At 44.9% G+C, this 22,934-nt stretch overlaps 1 protein-coding gene across 9 annotated transcripts in view; it reads left to right on the top strand.

The window, feature by feature from the left end:
* The window catches only part of MMS19 (MMS19 homolog, cytosolic iron-sulfur assembly component), a 41,658-nt gene that overhangs the window by 12,109 nt on the left and 6,615 nt on the right, over positions 1 to 22,934 (top strand). The window contains exons 2-19 of one of the 9 annotated variants that reach the window (XM_032135176.2): positions 2,777 to 2,825; positions 5,853 to 5,961; positions 6,549 to 6,657; positions 8,193 to 8,278; positions 8,653 to 8,727; positions 9,166 to 9,235; positions 9,620 to 9,748; positions 9,839 to 9,900; positions 16,314 to 16,400; positions 17,653 to 17,727; positions 18,126 to 18,203; positions 18,745 to 18,883; positions 19,443 to 19,597; positions 20,271 to 20,349; positions 20,953 to 21,078; positions 21,266 to 21,347; positions 21,694 to 21,794; positions 21,899 to 22,048. In XM_032135176.2, coding sequence (XP_031991067.1) covers positions 2,777 to 2,825; positions 5,853 to 5,961; positions 6,549 to 6,657; positions 8,193 to 8,278; positions 8,653 to 8,727; positions 9,166 to 9,235; positions 9,620 to 9,748; positions 9,839 to 9,900; positions 16,314 to 16,400; positions 17,653 to 17,727; positions 18,126 to 18,203; positions 18,745 to 18,883; positions 19,443 to 19,597; positions 20,271 to 20,349; positions 20,953 to 21,078; positions 21,266 to 21,347; positions 21,694 to 21,794; positions 21,899 to 22,048 — 1,761 coding nt within the window. Of the gene's footprint in view, positions 1 to 2,770; positions 2,826 to 5,852; positions 5,962 to 6,530; positions 6,658 to 8,192; positions 8,279 to 8,652; positions 8,728 to 9,165; positions 9,236 to 9,619; positions 9,749 to 9,838; positions 9,901 to 16,313; positions 16,401 to 17,652; positions 17,728 to 18,125; positions 18,204 to 18,744; positions 18,884 to 19,442; positions 19,598 to 20,270; positions 20,350 to 20,952; positions 21,079 to 21,265; positions 21,348 to 21,693; positions 21,795 to 21,898; positions 22,049 to 22,934 lie in introns of those variants that run through there. The other 8 variants (XM_058436125.1, XM_058436124.1, XM_032135168.2 and 5 more) reach the window with 8 other exon arrangements.

Below are 22,934 nucleotides of genomic sequence, written 5' to 3' on the forward strand. Positions count from 1 at the left end.
CCCTGCTTTTCTATTACTCTTTTTCACAACTTGGCTGTCTAATTATATATATATATATATATATTTTGCACTTTAATTTCAGGATAAGCTTATCTAGTTTCCAAAAGTATTCTATTAGTGTTTTTATGGTGATTATCTTAAAATTATAGATTGATATGGGAGATTTGTCATCTTGAGTCTTTCAAAGATATGAGATGCCTTTCTATAAAGTTTCCTTTTCAGATCCTGATTAGTGCTTGTTTTAAAAAACTCTTTTACCAATTTCTCCCCATTTTCTTCTGTACTTTGCAGCCACCATTCTACTCTCTGCTTTTGTGAATTAAACTTTTTTAGATTCTGCATATAAGTGAGATCATAGGATACTGTATTTGTCTTTCTCTTCTGGCCTATTTCACTTAGCAAGATGTTCACCCAGGTTCATTTGTGTTGTCCCAAGTGGCAGGATTTTGGCCTGGCACAGTGGCTCACGCCTGCAATCCCAGCACTTTCGGAGGTTGAGGTGGGCGGATCACCTGAGGTTAGACGTTCAAGACCAGCCTGGCCAACATGGCGAAACCCCATCTCTACTAAAAAATACAAAAATTAGCCAGGCATGGTGGCATGTGCCTGTAATCCCAGCTACTTCGGAGGCTGAGACAGAGAATTGCTTGAAACCGGGAAGTGGAGGTTGCAGTGAGCTGGGATCACACCACTGCACTCCAGCCTGGGTGACAGAGAGAGACTCTGTCTCAGGAAAAAAAACAAAAACACCAAGTGGCAAGATTCCTTTCTTTCTTATAGCTGAATAGTATTCTGTTGTATATGTGTACACACACGTCACATTTTCTTTATTGACTTATCTGTTGACACTTAGGTTGTTAGCAGATCTTGGCTACTGTGAATAATGCTGCAGTGAACATGGGAGTACAGACATCTCTACAGATACTGATTTCATTTCCTTTGGATATGTACCTAGTAGTGGGATTGTTGGATCATATAGTAGTTCTATTTTAAATTTTTTAAGAAACCTCCATGCTGTTTTCCATAATGGCTGTACTAATTTACATTCCCACCAACAGTGTACAAAGGTTCCCTTTTCTCTCTGTCTTCACCAGCACTTGTTATCTCTTGTCTTTTTGATAATAGCCATCCTAGCACATATGAAGTGATATCTCACTAGTGCTTTAAAGTTTTCATCGTCTAGGTGCGGTGGCTTATGCCTGTAATCCCAGCAGTTTGGGAGGCAGAGGCGGGTGGATCACCTGAGGTCAGGAGTTCACTACCAGCCTAGCCAACATGGTAAAGCCCTATCTCTACTAAAAATATAAAAATTAGGGCCAGGTGCAGTGGCTCATGCCTGTAATCCCAGCACTTTGGGAGGCCGAGGCAGGTGGATCACGAGGTCAGGAGTTCGAAACCAGCCTGGCCAACATGGCAAAACCCCATCTCTACTGAAAATACAAAAATTAGCCAGGCATGGTGGTGGGCACCTGTAATCCCAGCTACTTGGGAGACTGGGGCAGAAGAATTGCTTGAACCCGGGAGGCGGAGATTGCAGTGAGCCGAGATCATACCATTGCACTCCAGCCTGGGTAACAAGAGCAAGACTCTATCTCAAAAAAAAAAAAAAAAAAAAGGAAAAGAAAATACAAAAATTAGCCGGGTGTGGTGGCAGGCGCCTGTAATCCCAGGTACTCGGGAGGCTGAGGCAGGAGAATCGCTTGAACCCAGGAGGCAGAGGTTGCAGTAAGCCGAAATTGCACCATTTCACTCTAGCCTGGGTGACAAAAGAGAACTCCATCTCAAAAATAAATAAATAAAATAAAGTTTTCATCATTCAGATTTTCACATATTTTTATTAAGTTTATGTCTAGGTTGGGTGCAGTGGCTCACGTCTGTAATCCCAGCACTTTGGGAGACTGAGATGGGAGGATCATTTGAGCCCAGGAGTTCAAGACCACCAATATGGTGAAACCCATCTCTACAAAGAAATACAAAATACTTAGCCAGGGGTAGTGGCACATGCCTTTGGTCCCAGCTAGTGGGGAGGCTGAGGTGGGAGGATCACCTGAGCCTGGGAGGCTGTGATTACACCACTGCACTCCAGGGTTCAAGCGATTCTCCTGCCTCAGCCTTCTCAGTAGCTGGGACGACAGGCACATGCCACCACGCCTGGCTAATTTTCTGTATTTTTAATAGAGACAGCGTTTCACCGTGTTAGCCAGGATGGTCTCAATCTCCTGACCTCGTGATCTGCCCACCTCGCCTCCCAAAGTACTGGGATTACAGACATGAGCCACTGTGCCTGGCCAAAACAAAAGTTTTTATGTAGTGTATTTTACCATGATTTTTAAAAATGAGGAAAAAAGTTTATATCCAGGTAGTTTTTTCATTTTTCTTTTTTCACTATTATAAACAGGGTCTTTTTCCTTATATCATTTTACAGGCTATTGTGTATATGTATATATATGAAGGTTTTAAATTTCATAATATTTTGTATCCAGCTAATTTAACAAATTATTTTGTTTGTAATTTTTTAATTTCTCTTGGATTTTCAGGATATATGCTCATGTCATTCACAAATGATATATTTATTTTCTTTTCAATTCTTATATAAAGCTTCTATATTTGAAGTGTTACAGCAATGCTGCTTCTTATCTAGGAGGGCTCTTGGCAAGTATAGTGGGCCCCCAGGTACAGAGCCTAGGGCAGTCAGGAAACATTATAATTAGTGTTATTCAACCCTTTGGTAGGGTTTTTTTTTTTTTTTCATATTTATTTATTTTATTTCCTGCAGATGTGAAATCTGGCAACTATACAGTGTTACAAGTTGTGGAAGCCCTTGGGTAAGAGCCTCTGCTATAGAATGTTCTTCTCCAACCCTGACTGTGTATTCTGAAAAGTTACTTTTGCGCATTGCTGCTTTCCTGGAGCCTGAATTTGTCCTGTAGCCCAGCAGCCCCCTTCCATATTAATACCTCAGTCTAAGCCCATATGTTTGAATTGTTTCTCCTGAAAAAATTTTCATGCTATCTGGCTGAGGCGTCTTTAGTATTTGGGAGCACACAGCCTGTAGGCCACATCAACTGCTGGCACAGCCCACAGCTTTGGGATGAGGTACGTGGTTGAAGGCCATCAGCTGTTGTTGATTCCTTTGTGCATCTGTAGACCCACCTACCTCCATGGGATGCTAGCCTGCCTAGACCTGACTCGGAACAAGCTGTGGGCCCTGTGTGGGGAGTTCCCAGGAGGCTGACCCTGCTGCAGATCCCTACTAGGAGAAAAGGCTTTGGGAAACAGCTGATAAAGCAGTGTTATAGCTTGGGATTCTAAGCATTTAGAGGAAGTATGTGCTTGTAGTCTAATGCCTACTTTCCTCATATTTCATAATTGGTATAGACTATTTAAATTGACAAGTCTTATTAGTAAGAGTTGTTAATTGTGACAGCATGTCTTCTAAAACAAAACTAGAAAATTGGGGGAAATTAAAAAAACAAAGTCACTGTTACACATTTCTCCCACATAACAGACTATTTGGCCTTTCTACTCACATTGTGGTGGCCTTGATCCACTAAAAAAAAAATATACAGCATTGGCTGGGTGCGGTGGCTCATACCTGTAATCCCAGCACTTTGAGAGGCCGAAGAAGGTGGATTGCCTGAGCTCAGGAGTTTAAGACCAGCATGGGTAACAAGGTGAAACCCTGTCTCTACCAAAAATACAAAAAATTAGATAGGTGTGGTGGTATGCGCCTGTGGTCCCAGCTACCCGGAAGGCTGAGGTGGGAGGATCACTGGAGTCTGGGAGATGGAGGTTGCAGTAAACAGGTCATGCCACTGCATTCCAATCCAGGTGACAGAGTGAGACCCCCATCAAAAAATATATATAGGCCGGATGCGGTGGCTCATGCCTGTGATCCCAGCACTTTGGGAGGCCAAGGTGGGCGGATCATGAGGTCAGGAGATCAAGACCATCCTGGCTAACACGGTGAAACCCCGTCTCTACCAAAAATACAAAAAATTAGCCAGGTGTGGTGGCGGGTGCCTGTAGTCCCAGCTACTCGGGAGGCTGAGGCAGGAGAATGGCATGAACCCGTGAGGCGGAGCTTGCAGTGAGCTGAGATCACGCCACTGCACTCCAGCCTGGGCGACAGAGCGAGACTCCATCTCAAAAAACAAACAAGCAAAATACATATATACACACACACACACACACAGCCTTATTGATGTATAATTCACATATCATAAAGTTCACCATTTTAAAATGTGCAATTTTGTGGCTTGTAAAAGTATTTTTACAGATTTGTGCAATTCTCAGCACAGTAGATTGGAGGACATTTTCATTACTCCAGAAAGAAACCCATGCCCATTAGCAGTCATTTCCCCTTCCCCCTTCTTCCCAACCCCCAGCAGTCACTAATCTACTTTCTGTCTTCTATGGATTTGCCTACTCTGGAAATGTCATATAAATGGAATCACACATGTGACCTTTGTTGCCGGCTTCTTTCACTTAGCATGTTTTCAAGGTTCATCCATGTTGCAGCACATATCTGTTCTGCATTTCTTTTCTTGCTGAATAATATTCCCGTTTTATGGATATGCATCTTATTTAATCATTTATCAGTGGATGGACATCTGGATTGTTTCCACTTTTTGGCTATTCCTAATAATGCTGCTATGAGCATTTGTGTGCCTTGTTCCATTTTTAAATGCTCCAAATGCATAGTTTTCTTTTTTTCTTTTTCTTTGAGACAGGGTCTCACTCTGTTAATCAGGCTAGAGTGCAGTGGAGTGATCGTGGCCCACTGCAGCCTCGATCTCCTGGGCCCAAGCCATCCACCCACCTCAGCCTCCCAAGTAACTGGGACTACAGGCTTGTGCCACCATGCCCAGCTAAGTTTTTGTATTTTTTGTAGAGACAGGGTCCCACTATGTTGCCCAGGCTGGTTGCGACTGCCGGGCTCAAGTGATCCTCTCGTCTGTCTCCCAAAATTCTGGGATTACAGGTGTGAGCCACCACACCCAACCTGAATGCACAGTTTTCTACTTCCTGAGTAGAAACCTTTCTACAAGTTTTTATCCTGGGGATCCTGTTAAGAGTGACCTTATTTTTGTCCCCGTACTCTTAGTTATATACGCTCTTACCCTTGAGGTTCAATATAACTGTCATGGCCAGAACTCTTCCACTTTCTGCTTGTTCCTGCTTAGATTATTTCTAGTATGTTTCAGTATAATCTCCGTAGAGCAATTTTGAGGATAAGTCACTTCCTTGTTGCTTCAGTCCAGCTTCTCCTATATCAGTAATCCTACCTAGTTAAAGCTATATTCTGGCCATCTTACTTTGTGACCTTCCAGTTATAAAGTTTTGGTTTTTCATGTTTTCTTTTACCCTAGGAACTTGGTGGTGATTCTGAGCAATTTTTTTTCCTTAGCATTAATTTACAAAAATGCACGTATTCTCCTTGTTTTGGTGGAAGCTGCAGCTGCCAATCATCTCTCAAACCCTGTGGGTAGCTGCTAAGCTGTATTTCAGAGGAATGTCACAATCATACCACTGGGGAGAAAGAGTAAGCACAGTGCTTATTAGGTGCCAAGCTGGGGGTACCTGGAGGCAGAAACCTCTGTTGGCTCTTGGTGTCACATGTGCCTCTAAATGATGCCACATCAGTCTGAGGATCGCTCTTAAGCCTTCTGTCCTTACTGGTATCTGTAATGCCGTTACCTCAGGAACACCTTCTTGGGCTGTTTTTACTCTTAACAGGGCTTGGCTCTGCTTCCATGCCCAGGGGGTGAGTGTGACTAATGTAAAATATTTATTTCTTCAAACATTTGAACTGGGTAATTGCAGGCTGTCTCTATCCTGTTTTCCCCCAGGTCCTCTCTAGAGAATCCAGAACCCCGAACTCGGGCACGAGGAATCCAGCTTTTGTCACAGGTGCTATTCCACTGTCACACCTTGCTCCTGGAGAAGGAAGGTACTGGTGTCACTAGTAGGAATGTCTTCCTGGGTTGCTGAGCCCAGGTCTCCCATGTCTATTCAAGCCAACTTTACAGGCAGGGAGGGTGGGCTTAAAGTATCTATGAACTACTAATTCAAGGTCTTCATTCCTCACTGGTATATGTGGCAGAGATGATTAGAATTGAGACACAAGACACATGGATTTCAATACAAAACGTTAGCCAGGCATAGTGGCGGGCGCCTGCAGCTACTCGGGAGGCTGAGGCAGGAATTGCTTGAATCTGGGAGATGGAAGTTGCAGTGAGCCGAGATCATGCCACTGAACTCCAGCCTGGATGACAGAGCGGGACTGCATCTCAAAAAAAGAGACAGATGGATTTCAAATGTAGCCTTAGACTGTTTTTTCAGTGTATTTTTCCCACTCTGTAAAATGAACACAGCAGTATTTCATAGGTAAAGAGGAAAAGTAATGACATATCAGCATGCTTTCAGGTCCTGAGGGGAAAAAGGCCAACAACTTATTTATCTTGTATAGCAGGGGTAGGCAAACTATAGCCTTGTTTGTTTTGTTTTTTGGTTTTTTTGGTTTTAAGGAGCAGAGAGTTTAATAGGCAAGAAGGGGCAAGAAGGAAGGGAGAAGGAAGAAGCTCCCCTGTACAGAGACAGAGCGGGGCTCCAAAGCCAAGAGAGGGAACTCCGCCTGCCACAGATACCAGCTAGGTAATATATCCAGAAGCTGGAGGAGGCGGTGTCTGATTTGCATAGGGCTCGGGGGATTGGTTTGACTAGGCATGTCATTCACATAGCCGGCAAAAAAACTGGCCCTCCTACCCTAGCTTTTAATATGCAAATGCAGGGCACCATGATATTCTACACATGTGGGGATATGTGGGGGCGGCCATGTTGCCAGGAACATGTGGGGAAAGGGCAGGAAGGCCATGGGAATCGCCATATTTGGGTGGACCCAGTTCCTAATGGCTTTCATTTGCATATCAAAGGTTGTGGCCTGGCACTAATTGCCAGGGCTTTACAAGAAACTTTTCTGGAGATGCTTTTAAAAATGAAAACTTCCCAAGGACCCCTTTTCCTCTCTATCTGCCTAAAATAATTCCTTAATAACTCCTACAACATTCCCCTCTGTAGAGATGCCACACTAACTACTGTTAGGGGGTTTGAGGCGATGACTCCTTCTGGCTACTTCCTACTTAAAAGGGGCATGGAATGGGGAACAGCAGCAAGGGCTCCTCCTGGGGTCGATCTAAGGGTCCCCAGAAGAATGGTGTGTTGATGTGTGGTTCAGTTTACAGTACCATTTGGAGTTTGATTGCTTCAGTCTGATGAACGAATTTCCTTTCCCAGCCAACACACCAAAATGATATGGCTCCAATGAGTGGAGGAACGCCAGGGTTCTTGGTCCTCATGCTGGTTTAGATAAAACGACACCGACACACATGAAGCGGTTTTAAGTAGCGGAGAGTTTAATAGGCAAGAAGGGGCAAGAAGGAAGGGAGAAGGAAGAATCTTCCCTGTATAGAGGCAGAGGGAGGGAGGGCTCCAAAGCCGAGAGAGGGAACCCCTTTTGTTTGTTTTTTGGAGACAGGGTCTCACTGTATTGCTCAGGCTGGCCTTAAACCCCTGGGCTTAAATGATCCTCCCACCTCATCCTCCCTATAGAAAAGCACCACATGCCCAACCTACAGCTTGTTTGGGGGTATATGTGTGTGGGTGTTTGTGTTTAGTATAATATCATCTATATAAATTTAAAAATATATACACAGAAAAAATAATTTATAAGATGTCACACATTTAAACACATCATACACCTGTTTTTATAAAGTTTTATTGGAACATAGCTACACTCATTTATTTCCCTGTTTTCTATGCTACTTTTTTGTTAAAACAGCAGAATTGAGTAGTTGGGATAGAGACCATACCCTGTAAGCCTATAATATTTACTGTCTGACCCTTTAGGAAAAAAATTGTGAACTCTAGATCTGTAGAAAGGCAGTTTTGGGCCGAGAATGGGTTTTACTGTGGACCTGTATGAGAATGGATATTAAGAAATGTTCCCCTATTTTCCCGACTGATCAGGTGTCTACATTCAAATGGGAGGGCATAGGACATGTCTCTTGGTGAAAGAGAAAATTTGTAGTGGAACCCAAACAGAAACAACTGTTACAGACTTAGGGAAGGAGCAAAGCTGTTGGGCCCTTCTTGTGCCTATGTCAACTAATGGCTGAATCTGGTTTGTGCAGTGGTACACCTGATACTGTTCTATGAGAACCGGCTGAAGGACCATCATCTTGTGATCCCATCTGTCCTGCAGGGTTTGAAGGCACTTGTGAGTTCTCCTTCATTTCATTACATAACTTTGTTCAAGGGAGCCCTTGTCTAGTTCTCTCCTTGCACTTTTGGTGTGATGGTTCACATGCTGAGGAGCAGGTGCCCAAGTGTGGGACTAAATTAGTGTTACCAGCTCTACTTCCGTTTTCCCTCTAGAGAGTAAAAGTGTACTTTGGGGGACTGGAAACCAGAGCCAGCTGGAAAGAGCTGCAGAGAACTCATCAGCTTGAGAAAGATTCTCACTATTAGTGCTTCTTCCTCAACCAGGATGCTGTGATTCTTAGAGTAGCTAATTAGGCCTGTTGTAGGGTTGTGTCTTGGAGGCCATGCTGCAGTTCCCTCAGTGTTCACATACCTTCTCCTCTCCCCCAGAGCCTGTGTGTGGCCCTGCCCCCAGGGTTGGCTGTTTCTGTGCTTAAAGCCATCTTCCAGGAAGTGCATGTACAGGTGAGGGATAACAGTCATGTTGGTATTCTCCTCTGTCTCCACCCCTTGACATAACTGGGATTCAACAGCAAAAATGATTGCCTTCTAAGTTCTGAATTCTTTTGGATCTTGTGAATGTTTATATGCTCTTCTTCAGCATGTTTATATGCTCATCTTTGTTATTGGACAAGGAGAGGGGTGCATGCCGTTAGATCTGACCTGTGTCCTCTTATACCTACAGAAAGTAAGGCATCCATCCATCAGGCAGGTTTGAATTATTGGCACCACTGCTGTGCTGCTGAGTCAATGGCCATACCCTTTCTCTGTAGTTTCTCTTAGATTGATTTTATGCTGGTATAAAGAGCACTGTTCACTTAGAGATTATGAAGCAGGAACTAGCTGTGTCAGCTGAGGTATTTTTTGAGCATTTTCTTCACTTCTTTCTCCCCCACCGCCAAGTCCCTGCCACAGGTGGACCGACATACAGTCTACGATATAATCACCAATTTTATGCGAACCCGGGAAGAAGGTAAGAGGCAGAGCTTTCTGGGAAATGTCAAAAGCAAGCACATCCTACTTTTTCCCCTATTAGTAGGACTCATTTTACCTGGGGTTATATAGAAGAGCTGGTATCCTGAGAGAGAATGATAAAGGGAAAGCAGGGGTCCGCTCCCTCCCCAGTGAAGTAAAGAAAGGGTAGAGTTTGTTTGAGCCAGTGTTTTAAATTCTTACCTCCACAGCAGTGTGTATATTGTTGCACATCTCTTCACTGAGTACTTTCTTGGAATGGAAAAAGGGTCAGGCCTGAAGAGAAAGGGGAGGCAGTGATAGCAGAGGGAGAACACAGGCTAGGAGAAAGCCCACACTTTCTGTGCTGTGGGACAGTATAGTAACCTTATTCTCTCCTTCCCAGAGCTAAAGAGCCTAGGAGCTGACTTCACCTTTGGCTTCATCCAGGTGATGGATGGGGAAAAGGATCCCCGTAATCTTCTGGTGGCCTTCCGCATCGTCCATGACCTCATCTCCAGGGACTATAGCCTGGGTATATCGTGGTAGCCATGATTAGCTCATTGGAGCTTTATCAGAAGAATGAAGCTGATAAACCAACCTCATTTTTTCTCTGTTGCCACAGGACCCTTTGTGGAAGAGTTGTTTGAAGTGACATCCTGTTATTTCCCTATCGATTTTACCCCTGTAAGTAGCACCTTCATTGATTGATGATATATTTGTTGAGTATCTGCTATGTGCCAAGCCCTGTTCTGGGCACTGAGGGTACAGGTCACCAAAATAGACATCCCTGCCCTCATTATTTTATATTTTAATAAATTAGGAAGTGGAAAAGCATTTGACATATGAGGAATGATTCAAAACAGCATGTATTTGAGGGAATTCTTCAGCCCCTTAACACTGTATTTAGTGCTAAAGGCTACAGGATTGCAAAACACTGTCCCTGCCCTTGAAGGCTGAAACATTTAAGTAACAATAAGAGATTAGGTAGGAAAATGAGTAGTGCTATAGCTGTTCAGAGAAGACAAGAGTTCAGTGTGAGCTAGAGTAGGCAGGAACTGACTTCACAGTTAAGATAGGATTTCAGCTGGTTTGTGAGGGATGCATAAGATATGATTCTGGAGTTGCACAGGGCATCTCAGGCTATAGAAACAAAGTGACAAAACAAAGAAGGCACAATTGTGCACAGTGTACAGAAGGTATTTGCTCTGACCCTCTTGGGCCTTCCTCCCACTCTGCAGTTGAGTTCCCTTCTACTGCCAAATACTCAAGAGTTTAATCACTGTGTGGGTGTGTGTGCTGCAAGCATTAGTGGTTTGAAAGAAATAAAAGGCATTCTACTGTAGCATGCCAAACAGCATATTGACTCTCACTTCCTTTACAATGACACCACCATCTTTGCTGTAGGGAATTTCTTACCAGCTTATTTCAGTTGACATTATGTTACTGGGGACCACCTCTCTCCTGAAATGAATCTTTTCATCTCTTTCATAATCAGAATGCTTATTCTAACCCTATACCCTTGAAATCTTGAAAGATCCTGGTTCAGCTACCACATTCTTCTGTTTTTACTTGGTTTTTTTGTGTGTTTTTTTGTTTTGTTTTGGTTTGGTTTTTGCTTTTCTAAGACGGAGTCTCGCTGTGTCGCCCAGGCTGGAGTGCAGTGGTGCGATCTCGACTCACTGCAACCTCTGCCTCCTGGGTTCAAGCAATTCTCTGCCTTGGCCTCCCAAGTAGCTGAGATTACAGGCGCCCACCACCATGCCCGGCTAATTTTTTTTGTATTTTTAGTAGAAATGGGGTTTCACCATCTTGACCAGGCTGGTCTTGAACCCCTGACTTCGTGATCCAACTGCCTCAGCCTCCCAAAGTGCTGGGATTACAGGTGTGGGCCACCATGCCCAGCCTTTACTTTGTTTTATTTTGTGTTTTGTGTTGGTTTTGAAAAGATAATTCATTCACATGATTCAAAGTGCAAAAGGGTGAGAAATCTCCCTACCATCTTTTTTTCTCCTTAATCAGCCAAGTTATCAGTTATGTTTGTATCTTTACAGAGCTTTTTCATTATATGTAAGCAAATGCTTTAACACCACCCCCCTAAAATCATAGTGTGTGCACATGCGGGCATACACACACGTGCGCGCACACACACACACACACACACACACACACACTCTTCTCCTGTACTTTTTTCACTGAACACTATGTCTTGGAGAGTGTTCCATGTCAGTATATAAGTTAGCTCTTTCATTCTTTATGGCTGCATAATATTCCTTTGGCCACAAATAACGAATTAATTTCACTAGTCCTCTGTGGATTGTTGCTAATCTTTTGCTGTTATGAGCAGTGCTACAACTTTCATGCATATGGGTATAATGATAGAATAAATTCCTAAAAGAAATTGCTAGGTCAAAGAATATGTGCATTTATAATTTGGGGGAGAGGAACAGTATTTCATCCATTTTTTTCAAAGGTTATACAATGAGCATGATTCAGCATTTAAAGGGTAGATAATTAAACTTCTTTCATACCCCTTTACTGCTACTGTCCATTTTCCCATTAGAAACAATCACTGTTCACAGCTGTTTTATTTTCACAGAGATAATCTAGGCAAAATAAACTTATAGATAATATTAGGAAGGTTTCTGTCATTCAAGCAGATTTTTGTATGTTGTTCTGCACTGCAGTCTATCAGAAGCAGAAAGCTCTTATCAAGATAGTAATTAAAACAGAGGCACTTGGCTTTAGTGTAACTATTTGAGTTACAAATATTCATTATAGGCCGGGCGCAGTGGCTCACGCTTGTAATCCCAGCACTTTGGGAGGCCGAGGCGGGTGGATCACGAGGTCAGGAGATCGAGACCACGGTGAAACCCCGTCTCTACTAAAAAATAGAAAAAATTAGCCGGGCGTGGTGGCGGGCGCCTATAGTCCCAGCTACTCGGAGAAGCTGAGGCAGGAGAATGGCGTGAACCCGGGAGGCGGAGCTTGCAGTGAGCCAAGATTGTGCCACTGCACTCCAGCCTGGGCGACAGAGCGAGACTCCATCTCAAAAAAAAACAAAAAAAAACCAAAAAAAAACCAAATATTCTTTATTGTCTTATAAATCAGGGTTTTTATTGTTGTTGGTTCTGTTCTGTTTTGTTTTGTTTTTGAGACAGGGTCTCACTCTGTTGCCCAGGCTGGAGTGCAGTAACACAATCCTTGCTCACTGCAACCCCTGCCTCCTGGGTTCAAGTGATTGTTGTTTCTCAGCCACCTGAATAGCTGGGATTACAGTACGTGCCACCATGCCCGACTAATTTTTTTTTTATATTTTTTAGTAGAGATGGGGTTTTGCCATGTTGTCCAGGTTGGTCTCGAACTCCTCACCTCAACTGATCTACCTGCCTTGGCCTCCCAAAGTGCTGGGATTACACGTATGAGCCACATATCCAGCCACAAATCAGTATTGTGTGCCATCATATTGGATCTGATGAGTTTAAGGTTCAGTTTCTTCACTATGCTCATACGCTCACTCTAAGAAGAGGTTGGCAAACTTTTTCTTTCCTTTTTTTTTTTTTTTTTTTTTTTTGAGGCAGGCTGGAGTGTAGTGGCACCATCACAGCTCACTGCAGCCTCCACCTGCCTGGACTCTGGTACTCTGGTGATCCTCTTCCACCTGCCTCCCGAGTAGCTGGAACTATAGGCACACGACACTACTCCCGACTAATTGTTGTATTTTTCTGTAGAGACAGGATTTTGCCATGTTGCCCAGGCTGGTCATGAATTCCTGGGCTCAAGCCATCCACCTGCCTCGACTTCCCAAAGTGTTGGGATTACAGGCATAAGCCACCATGCCTGGCCAACTTTTTCTATAAAAAGCCAGACAGTAGCTTTGTGGGTCATATGGTCTCCTCAACTCTGCTGTTACACACAAAAACGGCCTTAGACACAGGAACAATTACAGTAGCTATATCCCAATAAAACTTTTGTTATCAACACTAAACTTTGAATTTTCACTTGTCACAAGATATTCTTTTGGTTTGTTTCAAACATTAAAAATGTTAAAACCATTCTTAGCCAGACAATGTCAACAGGTTGATTTTTACTCCTAATGCAGAGTAGATATTGGATCTTCCTTCACCGTCATCCTAGATTCCCTTATCCTTTTTCTTGGATCAGATCTCCTGTTTCCTGAGTTCACATATTCCTCATTTTGTGGTTTACCCCCTCAGTTTGGTGGTGTACTTCCTTTAGTATTTTCCTGAGAGAATGTATGAAGAAGTGAGAATTTTTTAGATTTGTAAGCCTAAAATGTCTTCAATCTTTTCTCTCATTTTTGACAGTATGGGTATGTAATTCAAGAGTAGAAATTCTAGGCTTGGCGCAGTGGCTCACACCTGTAATCCAAGCACTTTAGGAGGCCGAGGCGGGTGGATCACTTGATGTCAGGAGTTCGAGACTAGCCTGACCAACGTGGTGGAATCCCGTCTCTACTAGAAATACAAAAATTAGCCAGGCGTGGTGGCAGGCGCCTGTAATCCCAGCTACTTGGGAGGCTGAGGCAGGAGAATTGCTTGAACCTGGGAGGCGGAGGTTACAGTGAGCCAAGATCGTGCCATTGCACTCCAGCCTAGGCAACAAGAGTGAAGCTCCATCTCAAAAATAAATAAATAAATAAATAAAAAGGGAATTCTAGCTGGATGCAGTTGCACATGTCTGCAGTCCCAGCTACTTGTGAGGCTGAGGCAGAACAATCACTTGAGGCCAGGAGTTTGAGGCTGTAGTGCACTATGATTGCACCTGAGAAAGAGGCCAGGTGCAGTAACTGGCACTTGTAATCCCAGTACTTTGGGAGGCTGAGACAGGTGGATTGCTTGAGCTCAGGAGTTCAAGACCAGCGTGGGCACCATGGCAAAACCTTGTCTATAAGAAATACAAAAATTAACTGGGCGTGGTGGTCGAGTCTGTAGCCCCTGCTACTCAGAAGGCGGAGGTGGGAGGATGGCTTGGACTGGGGAGGCAGAGGTTGCACTGAGCCAAGATCATGCCTCTGCACTCCAGCCTGGAAGACAGGCCCAGACTCAGTCACCAAAAAAAAAAAAAAAAAAAAAAAATGGAAATTATTTTCTCCTAAGATTTTGAAGGCATTGCTACATTTAAATATAGTTATTGGCTGGGCGTGGTGGCTCACGCCTGTAACCTCAACACCTTGAAAGGCCAAGGCAGGCGGATCACCCGAGGTCAGGAGTTCGAGACCAGCCTGGCTAACATGGTGAAACCCCATTTCTACTAAAAATACAAAAAAATTAGCTGGGCATGGTGGCGTGTGCCTGTAATCCCAGCTACTCGGGAGACAGGCAGGAGAATCGCTTGAATCCTGGAGGCAGAGGCTGCAGTGAGCCAAGATCGTGCCATTGCACTCCAGCTTGTGTAACAAGAGCAAAACTCCATCTCAAGTAAATAAATAAGCCTAGTTATCTAGTTTTCATTTGCTGTGGAGAAGTCTGAATTTCTTCTGTTTCATAAACTTTTGTATTTACCATTTTTTTCTTCCTCTCTAAAAACTGATGTTTGGTTCACCCCAATATATTGAAACTTCACAGTGATGTGCCTTAGTATTGGTCTATTTCATGCACTGTGTTGGGTACTTAGTAGGCCCTGTCAGTCTGGTAACTCATGTCCATTAGTCCTGTAAATTTTTCTTGAATTCTTTAATTGATGATTTCTTCCCCTCTGTTTTCTCTGTTCCTTCAGTTTGGAACTCTCATTAATCTTTTGTTGGACCTCTGATTTTCTGACCTTTTGTTTTCTATTTTGTACCTCTGTCTTTTTGTTACTTTATAAGATAATTCCACAGTTTTATCTTTTCTATCAAAGTCCAGTCATGAAAACAGAAACCAGGCCAGGTGCAGTGCTTAACGCCTGTAATCCCAGCACTTCAGGAGGCTGTGGCGGGTGGATCATTCGAGATCAGGAGTTCCAGACCAGCCTGGCCAACATGATGAAACCCCTCATGTCTACAAAAAATATATAAAAATTAGCCGGGTGTGTTGGCGCGCCTGTAACCCCAGCTACTTGGGAGGCTGAGACATGAGAATCACTTGAACCTAGGAGGTAGAGGTTGCAGTGAGCCAGGATTAAGCCACTGCAATCCAGCATGGGTGACAGAGTGAAACTCTGTCTCAAAAAAAAAAAAATAGTAAATCCTTTCTTTTACTATGTTTTTGGTGGAGTTTGCAGAGAGGAAAAGGAAAACCTGATTTATGTTTTCTTTTTTTTTTTTTTTTTTTTTTTTGAGACGGAGTCTCGCTCTGTCACCCAGGCTGGAGTGCAGTGGTGATCTCGGCTCACTGCAAGCTCCACCTCCCGGGTTCATGCCATTCTCCTGCCTCAGCCTCTCCGAGTAGCTGGGACTACAGGCGCCCGCCACCACGCCCGGCTAATTTTTTGTATTTTTAGTAAAGACAGGGTTTCACCGTGGTCTCGATCTCCTGACCTCATGATCCACCCGCCTCTGCCTCCCAAAATACTGGGATTACAAGCGTGAGCCACCACACCCGGCAGAATTACAGCTTTTTATAAGGGTGAAAAAAATGGAAATGTCCATCAACAAGGAATTATTTAGATAAACTGGTACAACCACAAAATGAAATCATAGGCACTAAAACTAATGCTATGAAAGAATAATACCATAAAAATGTTTTTAATGTGTTAAGTGAAAAAAATTAAAAACCAAATGCACAAAATGATTATTTTTAAGTATATATATATATATATATATATTTTTTTTTTTTTTATATGGAAACAGTATATGCTAGCACATAGTAACTGTATATATCAGAGAAGAAAGGAATACACCAGAAAGTTAAGCATGCTTATTTCTGAGTGGTGAAATGATAGAAAATGTGTAATCAGATTTTTAAAAATGCCTAAAGACAAAAGTTCCCAAGGAATACCTAAGATCAAGCATGTCTTCTTGCTGGGGCCTCATTATCTTACTATCTTCCCTGATTGGGTATGAGTATCACCCTGTTCTGCAGGGTTACCAGGTTCGAGCCTGTGTTCAAGGTGGTCTGAAATGTTACACAAACCCACAGCCCTTCTCCCTTTTCCAGCCACCTAATGATCCCCATGGTATCCAGAGAGAAGACCTCATCCTGAGTCTTCGCGCTGTGCTGGCTTCTACACCACGATTCGCTGAGGTGAGTCTAGTCAAGGTTAGGGTATATAGCCTCTGCCCATAGAAGGCTCTGAAGGATGTGAGGAGCGCCTCTGCCCGGCCGCCCCGTCTGGGAAGTGAGGAGCACCTCTGCCTGGCCGCCCCGTCTGGGATGTGGGGAGTGCCTCTTCCCAGCCGCCCCATCTGGGAGGTCTACCACGGAGGCCAGACGCAATGTGGGGGCTGGACGTGGTGGCTCACGCCTGTAGTCCCAGCACTCTAGGGGGCCGAGGCGGGTTGATCACTTGAGGCTAGGAGTTCGAGACCAGCCTGGCCAACATGGCGAAACATATGAAAAATACAACTGACAAACCAACCAACCAACCAACCCAGCAACAACAAAACAGGTCTACCCTGGAGTCATACTCTAATTTTTTCTATTTTCCTCCCTTTCTGATCCGTTATCCCACTTTCTTTTTCTTCCTCTTCCTTCTCCTTCTTCTTTGTCAAATAGAGGATTGAGTTATTATCATTGATCCATACAAAGTCCCTCTCTCATTTATTTTCTTTAATTCCCACCCCCCATTTCTATTCCCCGTCTTCCCATGTTCAACCTTCCTAATATGTTTGATATGCATCTTTTTGTTTGTATGTATTTTTAGAAAATGTTTATTGTTTTGTGTGCCAAAAAAAAAAAATTGATTAAAAAAATGGAAAAAAAAAAAAGTAAGTTAGCTTCTGGTAGAAATAAGTGCTGAGAGGCCAAAAAAAAAAAAAAAGAAAGAGCAGTAAAAGCATGGAGAAAAAAAGATCTGGTATACATTTTAGGGCATGACACCCTGCAAGTGTCTTGTGTGGCAGGTATCTTCAGACCTTCGATGTAGAAAACTTTACCATCTCTTCATAGTCCAGAGCTGGATTCAGTGGTGCACACCTATAGTTCCAGCTACTCGGAGGAGTCTGAGTGGAAAGGATCACTTAAACCCAGGAGTTCAAATCCAGCCTGGGCAACATAGGGAGACCTCATCCCCGCTACATAAAAAAATAAAATAAACCCAATCCCTATATGGTGCTGTCTTAAAATCCTGTAACTTTGTCAACTTGCCTGTTTTTGAGGTAGTGGTGCTCTGGTCACTGCTTGGCAGGAAGGTTAGCTTACAATCATAGCTCCTGACTTGAGTACAGCTCCTTGATGTAGTACCTGCTTTTGAGGACTGATGGCAAGGACATGGTTGACCTTGATGTGACTGACACACCACCTATCTCAGGCTTCAGATCTTCCTTCTGTCTCACAGTTTCTGCTGCCCCTGTTGATTGAGAAAGTGGATTCTGAGGTTCTGAGTGCCAAGTTGGATTCTCTACAGACTCTGGTGAGTGATTTTTCTCCTTGCAGGACCCAGCTACCTTTTGACAAGTTAGGGGTACTAAAGGATACAGATTCTTGGATAGCCAAGGAACAGTTCATGGGCCTCAGAAGAGGATACCCAGGATTTGGGCCTTTGTGTCGACCTGAAGCCCCTAGCTGCATATTGTCGTGTCTTATCCCATAGTAACTGAGGAAAGGCTGACCAGGACTCCCTCTTTAGGCTTCTATTTTATCAACCAGGGTAATCTCCTACTTCTCTGTTCCCTGAGTAGGACTGTTAAAAATCTTAACCGGTTTTTCTGCTGAGACCAGGGCTCCTTCAGGTGCCATTATGCTGAGGTACCTGCACATCCTAGGGTGTCTGTGTGTGTACATAACTGATAGCAGCGGTTTCCTTGGCAGAATGCTTGCTGTGCTGTGTATGGACAGAAGGAACTGAAGGACTTCCTCCCCAGCCTTTGGGCTTCTATCCGCAGAGAGGTGAGTGTCACTCAGATAAACTCACTACTGTTAACTCTCAATTGTCAGGCATGAGGGGAAATAATACATCCTGTCCTTTTCCCTCTGTCATCCCCAGGGCCAAGGTATAATGCCTGGTTATTCAGGAGGCAAGTAGGGGGACATAATTCTAGTTGAATGACAAGAGAGAGAGTCCCTGTGTGATGGTCAGCTGCTTGGTAAGAGCAGCTGATCACCTTTGCACATTACCCACTTCTTGTCCTTCTGTGGCAAGGAGTGCAGGTCATGGTGCCTCTGGCACCATGGTGAATAGAAAGGTGAGCAGAGCCACTGCTCAGAGTTGGCTTTCTGTTTCTCAGAAAGTATGTGTCTCTGTCCTGAGTGTGACTAAGGACTTAATAAGAACACACCAATTGAGAAAACACTCAGTTGGGGTGTTAATTTCCATTTCTGTGTCCTAGAGGTTCTCACTCCCCTCTCCAACAAGGAAATAGGCAGTGGATTGGTGGGGTCTCATCTGGTGCAGGCTCACCTCAGTAGCCATGGGATCCCTACCTGACAGGTGTTCCAGACGGCAAGTGAGCGGGTGGAAGCAGAGGGCCTGGCGGCCCTCCACTCCCTGACTGCGTGTTTGTCTCGCTCTGTGCTGAGGGCTGATGCTGAGGACCTCCTTGACGCCTTCCTTAGCAACATTCTACAGGGTAATGGGGCCGTGGCAGCCAGGAAGGGGAGTGAGCACAATAGAAATGACATTCCTTGCATGGGTGCGGTGGCTCACGCCTGCAATCCCTGCACTTTAGGAGGCCAAGGCGGGTGGATTGCCTGAGGTCAGAAGTTAAAGACCAGCCTAGCCAACATGGTGAAACCTCGTCTCTACTAAAAATACAAAAATTAGCCGGGTGTGGTGGTGGATGCCTGTAATCCCAGCTACTTGGGAGGCTGAGGCAGGAGAATCGCTTGAAAAGGCAGAGGTTGCAGTGAGCTGAGATTGCGCCACTGTACTCCAGCCTGGGCAACGAGAGCAAAACTCCATCTCTAAAAAAAGAACAAATGGCATTCCTTAAGGGCCAGTGACCTTTATTGTTTAGCCCCAACATATTTGGTGATTTGGGGGTGATAGCCCTACTTTGAATTGAAAACAATTTGAGTGTTAACTGCTTGCAAACTGTCATGGGTCTCAGTCTCCAACCTCTGTGGACTGTAGAGGAGTCAGGCACCATTTGGCCTCCTCCCCAGCCCTGTGATGTGCTGCTTCTCTAGACTGCAGGCACCACCTGTGTGAACCGGACATGAAACTGGTGTGGCCTAGTGCCAAGCTCTTGCAGGCAGCTGCAGGTGCATCTGCCCGGGCCTGTGACTCTATCACTAGCAATGTACTGCCTTTACTGCTGGAACAGTTCTACAAGCACAGTCAGGTAAGGGAGCAGAATCTTTGGGGGAAATGATGGGACCTGTGTGCTAGGTTCCCTTTCTCAGAGAGTGAGCTAAGTTTTAGCTTGGGCCAACATAGTAGACCTTGGGTTTTGCTCCCATTAGCTGCTGCTGCTGCTTCCCTTACTCACTTTTTCCCTGTCTCATACATAAAAGGAACATTCTCTCAAGACAGGAGGATTGTTTGAAGCCAGGAGTTCGAGATCAGCCTGGGCAACAAAGTGAGATCCCATCTCTAAAAAAAAAAATAATTATTTTTTATTAGCCAAGCAGGACATGCTGGTTCATGCCTATAATCCCAGCACTTTAGGAGGCTAAGGCAGGAGAATCGCTTGAGGCTAGGATTTAAAGACCAGCTTGGGCAACAAGGCAAGACCACATCTCTACAAAAAAAAAAAAAAAAATTTATATTACCTGGATAAGGTGGCACGCATCTGTAGTCCCAGCTACTCAAGAGGCTGAGGCGAGAGAATCACTTGAACCTAGGAGGTCGGGGCTGCAGTGAGCTATAAGCATGCTACTGTATTCCAGCCTGGCTGTGGCATAGCAAAACCCCCATCTCTTGGAAGAAAGAAAGGATTCTCCCTACATCCAGAGTAGCAGGATTGAAATCCTTTAAAATATTCTTTGACTCCAGTACCCCTTGAAACATTACAGAGCAGCCAGCGGCGGACAATCCTTGAAATGCTCCTGGGTTTCTTGAAGCTGCAGCAGAAATGGAGCTATGAAGACAAAGGTGAGGTTGCCTTCCATTGCAGTGCTCTGGGGACTGTTGAACACTGCAGCCTATATAAAGGATAGCAGGGCAAAGAGTGCTGTGGAAAAGTAGTCTAGAACAATGGTCCTATTTTGAGGTTGTGGCACAAGAGAACACTTAACAGATGAGATGGATGAGATCTGTTTATTTTTCTCAGTGTGCTTCCTGGATACCCAATGGATTAAGCTCTTTAAATCTGCCCCAGGAGGCGGGGCATGGTGGCTCACACCTATAATCCCAGCACTTTGGTAGGCTAAGGCAGGCGGAAAACTTGAGGTCAGGAGTTCAAGACCAGCCTGGCCAATATGGTGAAACCCTGTCTCTACTAAAAATACAAAAATTAGCCAGGGCTGTTGGCACATACCTGTAATTCCAGCTACTCGGGAGGCTGAGGCAGGAGAATAGCTTGAACCTGGGAGGCAGAGGCTGCAGTAAGCGTAGATTGCGCGACTGCACTCCAGCCTGGGCAACAGAGACCTCGTCTCAAAAAAAAATCTACCCCAGGTTGGCTGTGTATCACAGCTTAGTCAGGGCTATGGAATGTAGTGGCTTCCTTCTAACCTGGCCTCTGTCTCTCCCTAGATCAAAGGCCTCTGAATGGCTTCAAGGACCAGCTGTGCTCACTGGTATTCATGGCCCTAACAGACCCCAGCACCCAGCTTCAGCTTGTTGGCATCCATACACTCACAGTCTTGGGTGCCCAGCCAGGTACATCTTAAGGGAAAGAAGAGGAAAATATTGGTCCTTTTCTTGTAAGGCTGCCTTGGTGAAAAGCAGCCTTACTGTCCTCTTCTCACTGCAACTCTGGATGATTTGGGATTTGTAATAAGAGCTTGGAAGGGTTGTGATGGCTGCAGGGGAAGAAGATGAGATTCATGTTCCCTTCTAACTACAGATCTCCTATCTTCTGAGGACTTGGAGCTGGCAGTGGGTCACCTATACAGACTGAGCTTCCTGAAGGAGGATTCCCAGAGTTGGTGAGAGTTTAAAACAGTGAGATATAGAGCAAGCTGTTCCCTGCCTCTGTACTGGCAGCAACAGATCAAGCTAGGACCAGAGCTCTGTGCTTCTGACCCTTGGCTCTCCTTAGGGGAGGTGAGCTCTGTGTTAGGCTCTGGCTGCTAACCAGTTGGAGAGATGTAGGACTGCTCTCTTCTTAGGCTTTAAGAAGCCTTGTCCAACTCAGTGGTGTAGGTACTTGAGTTCTGCTCTTTAGCAAGGAGGCGTTGGGAGCTCACACTCCTGAATCTGCCTAATATCAGACCTAGGCAAGTTAGCTGTGAGCCCAGGCTCAGCCAGTGCTTATCTGCTTTGCGCCTCCAGCAGGGTGGCAGCACTGGAAGCATCAGGAACCCTGGCTGCTCTCTACCCGGTGGCCTTCAGCAGCCACCTCGTACCCAAGCTCGCTGAAGAGCTGCGTGTAGGTATGTGTCTTTAATCCTCTGTGGCCCATCCCTTCCCAGCAAGGCTTTGGGGCCTTCGTGCTTGCTATCACACAGTGAACCTTTGTCTCATGGGTTGCTTTCAGGGGAGTCAAATTTGACTAAAGGAGATGAGCCCACCCAATGCTCCCGGCATCTGTGCTGTCTGCAAGCCTTGTCAGCTGTATCAACACATCCCAGCATCGTCAAGGAGACACTGCCTCTGCTGCTGCAGCATCTCTGGCAGGTGAACAGAGGTAACTACTAGGAATAACCACCAAGGGACTGGGCTGAATGGGGAGCTGTAGTCTCTAAGGCAGTGGTTTGAGCTGTAGCTATACATAAGAGTAACAGAATCAACTCTTTTAAAAGAAAAAAAAAATACTGACGCCTGCGTCCAACTGAATCGGCCTCTGAGGAGGGATGGAACTTGGGCAACAGTACTATTAAGAGTACCCAGCCAGAGCCACTGCTTATGCATGTAATCTCAGCACTTTGGGAGGCCGAGGCCAGCAGATCACTTGAGGTCAGGAATTTGAGACCAACTCAGCCAACATGGAGAAACGCGTCTCTACTAAAAATACAAAAAATTAGCTGGGCATGGTGGCATGCACCTGTAATCCCAGCTACTGGGGAGGCTGAGGCAGGAGAATCTCTTGAACCCACGAGGCGGAGGTTGCAGTGAGCTAAGATTACACCACTGCACTCCAGCCTGAGCGATAGAGTGAAACTCTATCTCAAAAGAAAAAAAGGGTTGGGCGCAGTGGCTCACGCCTATAATCCCAGCACTTTGGGAGGCTGAGGTGGGTGGATCACAAGGTCAGGAGTTCGAGACCAGCCTGGCCAACATGGTGCAATCCCGTCTCTACTAAAAATTATCTGGGTGTGGTGGCAGGGGCCTGTAATCCCAGCTACTCAGGAGGCTAAGGCAAGATAATCGTTTGAACCTGGGAGGCGGAGGTTGCAGTGAGCCAAGATCGTGCCGTTGCACTCAAGCCTGGGCATTGCACTCAAGCCTGGGCAAACAGGGTGAGACTCCATCTCAAAAAAAAAAAAAGTGCCTGGCTGGGTGTGGTGGCTCACGCCTGTAATCCCAGCACTTTGGGAGGCCAAGGCTGATGGATCACTTGAGCTCAAGAGTTT

The sequence above is a fragment of the Hylobates moloch genome, unplaced genomic scaffold (genome assembly GCF_009828535.3).
Source record: "Hylobates moloch isolate HMO894 unplaced genomic scaffold, HMol_V3 SCAFFOLD_3, whole genome shotgun sequence".
Lineage (NCBI taxonomy): Eukaryota > Metazoa > Chordata > Mammalia > Primates > Hylobatidae > Hylobates > Hylobates moloch.